The sequence below is a fragment of the Neltuma alba genome, unplaced genomic scaffold, assembly GCF_004799145.2.
Source record: "Neltuma alba isolate B1F8T4 unplaced genomic scaffold, ASM479914v2 tig00013838_pilon, whole genome shotgun sequence".
Classification (NCBI taxonomy): Eukaryota; Viridiplantae; Streptophyta; class Magnoliopsida; order Fabales; family Fabaceae; genus Neltuma; species Neltuma alba.
This window is the reverse complement of record NW_021637933.1, coordinates 36,138-42,137: the sequence shown is the minus strand read 5'-3', so window position 1 is coordinate 42,137 and position 6,000 is coordinate 36,138. Positions and strand designations below refer to the sequence as shown.

Below are 6,000 nucleotides of genomic sequence, written 5' to 3'. Positions count from 1 at the left end.
ATAGTTCATACATCGCCAGATCCAACTTGACCTCTCTTTCCTTCTTCCTCTTCATTATTCTGTCCACCTGCAGCCAACCTCTACACACACGCATATAGACATAAAACATGCTTCTTCAACCTATTTTCCTTTCTGTAATCTCCATATTCTGGTCATGGTGGATACTTGACGGCGTCGTTTCGGATCCACAGACCACTCTTATATACACCCGCTGCACACCATCTGCCAACCAAGACGTCTTGCCCAACTTATCCATCTTCCATGAAAACGTAAACGCAACGTTTCGAGAGATCAAAGAGAATATCGTCTCTGAGAACAAGTACTTGGCGACGGCAAGGAAAGCCAACGCAGAAAACCCTGTTTCACACTTTTTCAGTGTAGAAACTATATCTCCATTCCCGACTGTGTCGCCTGCTTCGACGTCGCAGCCCGGCAAGTCCGTAAGTGTCCTCCGGCGGCACAAGGTGCCGGCGTTGTCTTCGATGGCTGCTTCCTCAGGTACAAGTCGTCCGCAAATAAGCTCCAGTTTGACCTTCCTATTTTGAATAGAAATTAAGCTCCAGTTTGACCTTCCTATGTGGAGATGGTTTTTTTTTTTGGGGGGGGGGTGGATATAGTCATATAGATAAGATATTTATTCATTTTGATAACCGAGGGAGTGGTTTGTGTGGTTTACATTGATATATGCTAATTAAATAGTAGAGAAAATAAAGAAAATAAATTTTAGTTATTACTTCCCATTTTTAGTATAGTATTTAATTTGTAGTTGAAATTGAATTAGAAACTAAATCTTGTATTATAACTTAGATATATTTTTTGTTGAAGGTGTGATACTAAAGTTAACACTGACAGCATGCAAAGATAAATAAATATTTATAGTTGATGATAAATAATTTCCAAATTTTGATTTCATGAAAATTTTCTTATATAAGAAAATTGTTTTAATTAGCAAAATTTTAATTGCATTAAAATAATAATAAAATTAAAAGTTGTTTTGAGCCCAAAAAAAAACTTTTTTATATACTCGTCAATTGATCAACCCCAATTACAAACCAACTTATTAGAATTCACAGCTTTATTGTAATAAATCTACCCCTACCTTCGATCCTAGTCATTTAGAAATGACTAGAGTGAGATTCTCCCATAATATCTACATTACATAAGGTTGGTACCCATGAGAAGGGACATTAGTTAAACTGATCCACTAAAAGATTAAAGAAAATTCCTTACATTCTCTGAATCCACAGTCCACTTAAATAGCTGAAAGAATAATGCAGCCTTCAATCAGTGTAGCCACCTATCTAGCTCTTGGTGCTTATTCATAGAACTAATCGTATATAAACAGCTTAATTTATATGATTTGTGATTTTAGGTCTCTTCTGGAGCTATATTAAGTTTCTCATATTTTTTATGTCAAGGTCTTCAATTATATATAACAATGTATCCTGTTTTTTAATTAAATGATAATATTTTAAAAATAAAACGCATAGCCATGACATAATGAATATAAAAAACTTGATCTAAAGTTTTTTTCTTTTGGTTAAAATTATGACTTATTCTCCAAAAGTTGATTCAAACACACCCCCAATCCATTTACAAAATATCATCTTATAAGTTTGATATGTAAATGAGATAAACCCTTACTAATCTTGGAAAATTTATATGGCATACATTTTGTTAATTGAGGTACGAGACCAATGCCTTCTTTTGGAAGACAACGGAGGATTTCAATGCCGTATCATGTGGAAATCAAACTGTAGGAGAATCCATTACATTATTTACCTCACTTGTGCAACAACTGCTGAAGAATCTGCAAACAACAACACCCAAAAAGCAAGGGTTTTTTGCAGCCACAAAGATAGAATTGCCTGATAATAATGGTACAACTGTTTATGGCTTTGCTCAATGTATTGAAACTGTCACTCCAAACGGCTGTTTCAATTGCTTGAACACTGGATATGACAATATTATGGCCACTTGTCTTCCCAAGTCGGATGGTAGGGCTTATGCTGATGGATGTTTCATGAGATACTCCACCTCTTCCTTCTTTCCACATTATTACCAGCCCATTGATATTACTTCCTTGGGCAAACAAGGTATGGCTCTTTCAAAGATTTTTATATATATATATATATATATATATAACAAATATTATTGCAGCATGACAATTTGATTTGCTTGTGTACTAAAACCCCAGCATCGATTAAGGGATTTTATTATAAATAAAATTTACACAGAATTGCAAACATTGAGAATTCTCTAAGGGTTCATGCAACTTTTTTATTCTTTCAATCTTTTCCCACTATTTTATTAGGTTCCATTTGAATTTTTTCATTTATCCAATATTGGAAAGAATTAGTACAATCTTTCATAATTTTTATAATTATTATCTATTATGCTCATCGTGAAGATATCTAGTTGTGAACATTTATTTTTTAAACTACCTGTTTCTCATTGAAAACGATATAAGTGCCAATATTGATATTGACACATGTTTCTTTTTTACCGATAAAACGTTATTGATATGTGTTATTTCTTTGTACTTTTTAGAGGAACATTTAATATGCAAAAATTATGACTTATTTGAAAACGAGTTATCTAGTCTTGTCTTGTAGGTTCAAGTAAAAAGGGGGCCGTTATCGGGGGAGTTGTTGGAGGATTTGCTCTTGTTATGATCCTCCTGATATTATTTATCTGTATTAGACGATCAAAATACTCGAAGAGAATTCACAGAGGTAAACATACTTTCATCTCCATGAAGGGATGGATCCCTAATTGGTTCTTTCAGTTTATGAAGATACTTTGACAAGTGTTCTTCTTATCAATATATAGGGGACATTACTATTGCAACTATGTTGAAAGGCCTGATTTCTTACAATTATAAGGATTTGAAGTTTGCAACTCAGAATTTTAGTGAAGAAACTAAACTAGGAGAAGGAGGATTTGGTGCTGTATATAAGGTGCATAACTTTATTTTGATCTCATGTATTTTAATAATTGTAGATCATGTTCTAAAGGAATGATGTTTTTAAGAGAGATTCATGTAATGTAAAAATTAAAGTTAGATTTCCAATGGGACAGAGGAAAAACTTATATAACTATTTCCTGATTGGAATTTTAAATCATCATGAATAGGGCACTCTAAGGGATGGGAAAGTGGTTGCAGTCAAGAAGTTAACTTTACTCCACTCCAAGAAGATAGAGGAAGATTTTTTGAGTGAAGTGATGCTTATCAGTGATGCTCATCATCCGAATCTTATTCAACTTTTGGGATGGTGTAGTAAAGGCCGTGACAGAATCCTTGTATATGAATACATGAAGAACAATAGTTTGGACAGATTCATATTTGGTATCTTGCATCAACTAACAAAACTTATATATAGTTTATTAAGCATTTGTTTGTTATGCTTCTTAATTAATTAGTAACACTATATATGACTCGTGAATCGTTTACTCAACAAACAGGTCATTACTCATATGTCATCATTTTAATATATAACTTAATGCACACATACACGCACATCAATTCCCTGTGGTAATATTTTGAGAATCATTTTTGCTTCGCTCTTGTTCTTCTCTCGCTATTCTTTTTAATATGTTTCAATTTTGTGAACTTGGCAAATAGGTGAAAAGAAAGGTCATCTCAACTGGGAGCAGCGATACGCTATAATTTTGGGAATAGCAAGAGGCTTAACTTATCTCCATGAGCAATTTCAAGTCCGTATCATACACAGAGATATAAAGACCAACAACATTCTCTTAGATGATGATTTACAACCTAAAATTGCTGATTTTGGATTGGCAAGATTTTTACCTGAGGACAAATCTCATCTTAGTACAAAATTTGTGGGAACATTGTAAGTTAAAATGAAAAAATTTCTATAATTTCCTTAACTTTCTATTATATTACATAGCTAGGTTGTCTATCATTTTGATAAAATCTATGCTTAAAAAATAACAACTCTTCTAGTAGTACACCTACAAATAATGCTAACCTTTCCAATTTTGTCTTCATAACATGAACTTGCAAAAAGAATATTCATAGGTATGTCAAAATGATCCAATATTTGCATTGCACAACTCTATTTGAGATTTGTTTGGATAATATTTATTTGCCCCTATTTGAGCTAGTATAATATCAATTATATCATTTAAATATTATGTATTTTTTAGAGGATACACGGCACCAGAATATGCAATTCATGGTCAATTATCAGAGAAGGTTGATATTTACAGTTTTGGTATTGTACTCCTTGAAATCATTACTGGCCAGAAAAGCAAAGCATTCAAGGATCATGGTGATGCTGAAGATGAATTCCTCCTACCAAAAGTGAGAAATTTGCTATAATTATCTAAGAAGAGTTATTTTGAAAAGACTTAGATGTAGGACTTTTTTAACAACTCAGCTTAACTCTTTTGAAAAAAGTTCCTCTTTTATGTGAAAAAATCTACTAATAAATGTTTCTAAAAATTAATAACGGAAGTTTTCCTTTGTCTTTTCTACTTGTTTTATTCCATTTCACCTTAATCCCACTTGTTAGGTTTGGAAACTATATGAGAGAGGCATGCACTTAGAGTTGGTAGATCAGGCCTTGGACCTTACTGACTCGGAAGCAGAAAAAGTGAAGAAAGTCATAGAGATTGGTTTGCTTTGCACCCAAGCTTTTGCTGATTTAAGGCCAACAATGTCTGAAGTGATTGATTTGCTCCAAAACAATGGCTTATCGCATATGAGACCCTCTATGCCCGTCTTAATTATAACTAGTTAGGGGTCAATGGAAGACACCTTTTTACCTTTACTATTTCCTGCCCATCATCAAATGTTATTGTGCTCACTTGTATAGTACCAGAAAGATTGTTGGAATGTATCTAAAATAAAGAGATGTATTTTTTAAATTTACAAATTAATAAATTTATATGAAAAATTGTGTAGGGAATTAGAATGCTAAAAGTCACCAAAATCATGTTTCTTTAATTTTTAAAGACATGTTATGATAGGTCACAAGTAGGACATAATATATTTTACGGGCTATTTGCAAAGGAGGGATAATGTGTGATACTCTATGTAAGCAAATATAGTTCCAATTAATTTAATTAATTACACTTTGTCGTGTATATATATAATTATATATTGAAAAAAATAAATGGTTTGCTTTTGTCATTTTATCGTATTAATAAAACAAGGACGACTCGTTTGACTGGATCCCACCGGGGGGCGGGGGATATTCATTTTATTTTGTACGATGGACACATGTATGATATCAATGACAAACTACGTTTTGGTCTAAAATCCAGGCCCGCAATATTTTTCATTTCCCTTATTTAATATTCCTCCCACATTTATCCTTATTAATTTCATTATTTTCCTTACTTTATTTGTCGAAACTTCACTACAAACTATATTTTATAGGAGTAAAAGTTGTGGCATTCTGGTTTTTAATCAAGGATTTAGGGTTGATCAAACTTGAATTTAATCTGATCTTTAGGTGTGTTAAAAGTTTTTTGAGGTTTGTAAGATATAAGGGTAAGCTAAAGGTCGTTTTGAAACAGTTTTGGGGCTTTCTGTATTCTTTACTACGGCAAATGTCATTGAAATGAAGTCTTTAATTTGTCACCTTGGGATTACTCTAAAAATAAACCAAATTAATGCAATAGAGTGTGCGATCCGGGACGTATACACCTTAAGGAACATCTAAAAATTTCTAAGTAACTTAGTATACAAAATAACCTAAATATGTATAATAACCAAAATAAACTATGACATAAATGGATTAAGTAAGTTGGAAGGCCCAATTAATTTAAGTTATAAGGAGTTGAAGTTTGCTACTAAAAATGTGAGTGCAGAGAATAAACTTAGAGAAGAAAGATTTGGTGTTGTATACAAGGTAACTATATATTTTGGTTTTCAATCTTTTGATCTATAGGTCATGTTTTAAAGCAGGGATGTCTCTAAAGGGATACTTGCATATAGAGTTGTACAATGAGAGAAACTTCTAGCAA

The 6,000-nt window shown here is 32.5% G+C and overlaps 1 protein-coding gene across 4 annotated transcripts in view; it reads left to right on the top strand.

The window, feature by feature from the left end:
* Nucleotides 1-369: 369 nt before the first annotated feature.
* The window catches only part of LOC114739269 (cold-responsive protein kinase 1-like), a 40,069-nt gene continuing 34,438 nt past the window's right edge, over nucleotides 370-6,000 (top strand). Inside the window, exons 1-8 of one of the 4 annotated variants that reach the window (XM_028927316.1) lie at nucleotides 370-498; nucleotides 1,761-1,880; nucleotides 2,002-2,096; nucleotides 2,616-2,735; nucleotides 2,833-2,960; nucleotides 3,136-3,349; nucleotides 3,626-3,857; nucleotides 4,174-4,330. In XM_028927316.1, the coding sequence (XP_028783149.1) occupies nucleotides 2,024-2,096; nucleotides 2,616-2,735; nucleotides 2,833-2,960; nucleotides 3,136-3,349; nucleotides 3,626-3,857; nucleotides 4,174-4,330 (924 nt within the window). In that variant the 5' untranslated portion in view covers nucleotides 370-498; nucleotides 1,761-1,880; nucleotides 2,002-2,023. Of the gene's footprint in view, nucleotides 499-1,490; nucleotides 1,881-2,001; nucleotides 2,097-2,602; nucleotides 2,736-2,832; nucleotides 2,961-3,135; nucleotides 3,350-3,625; nucleotides 3,858-4,173; nucleotides 4,331-4,541; nucleotides 4,920-6,000 lie in introns of those variants that run through there. The other 3 variants (XM_028927315.1, XM_028927317.1, XM_028927318.1) reach the window with 3 other exon arrangements.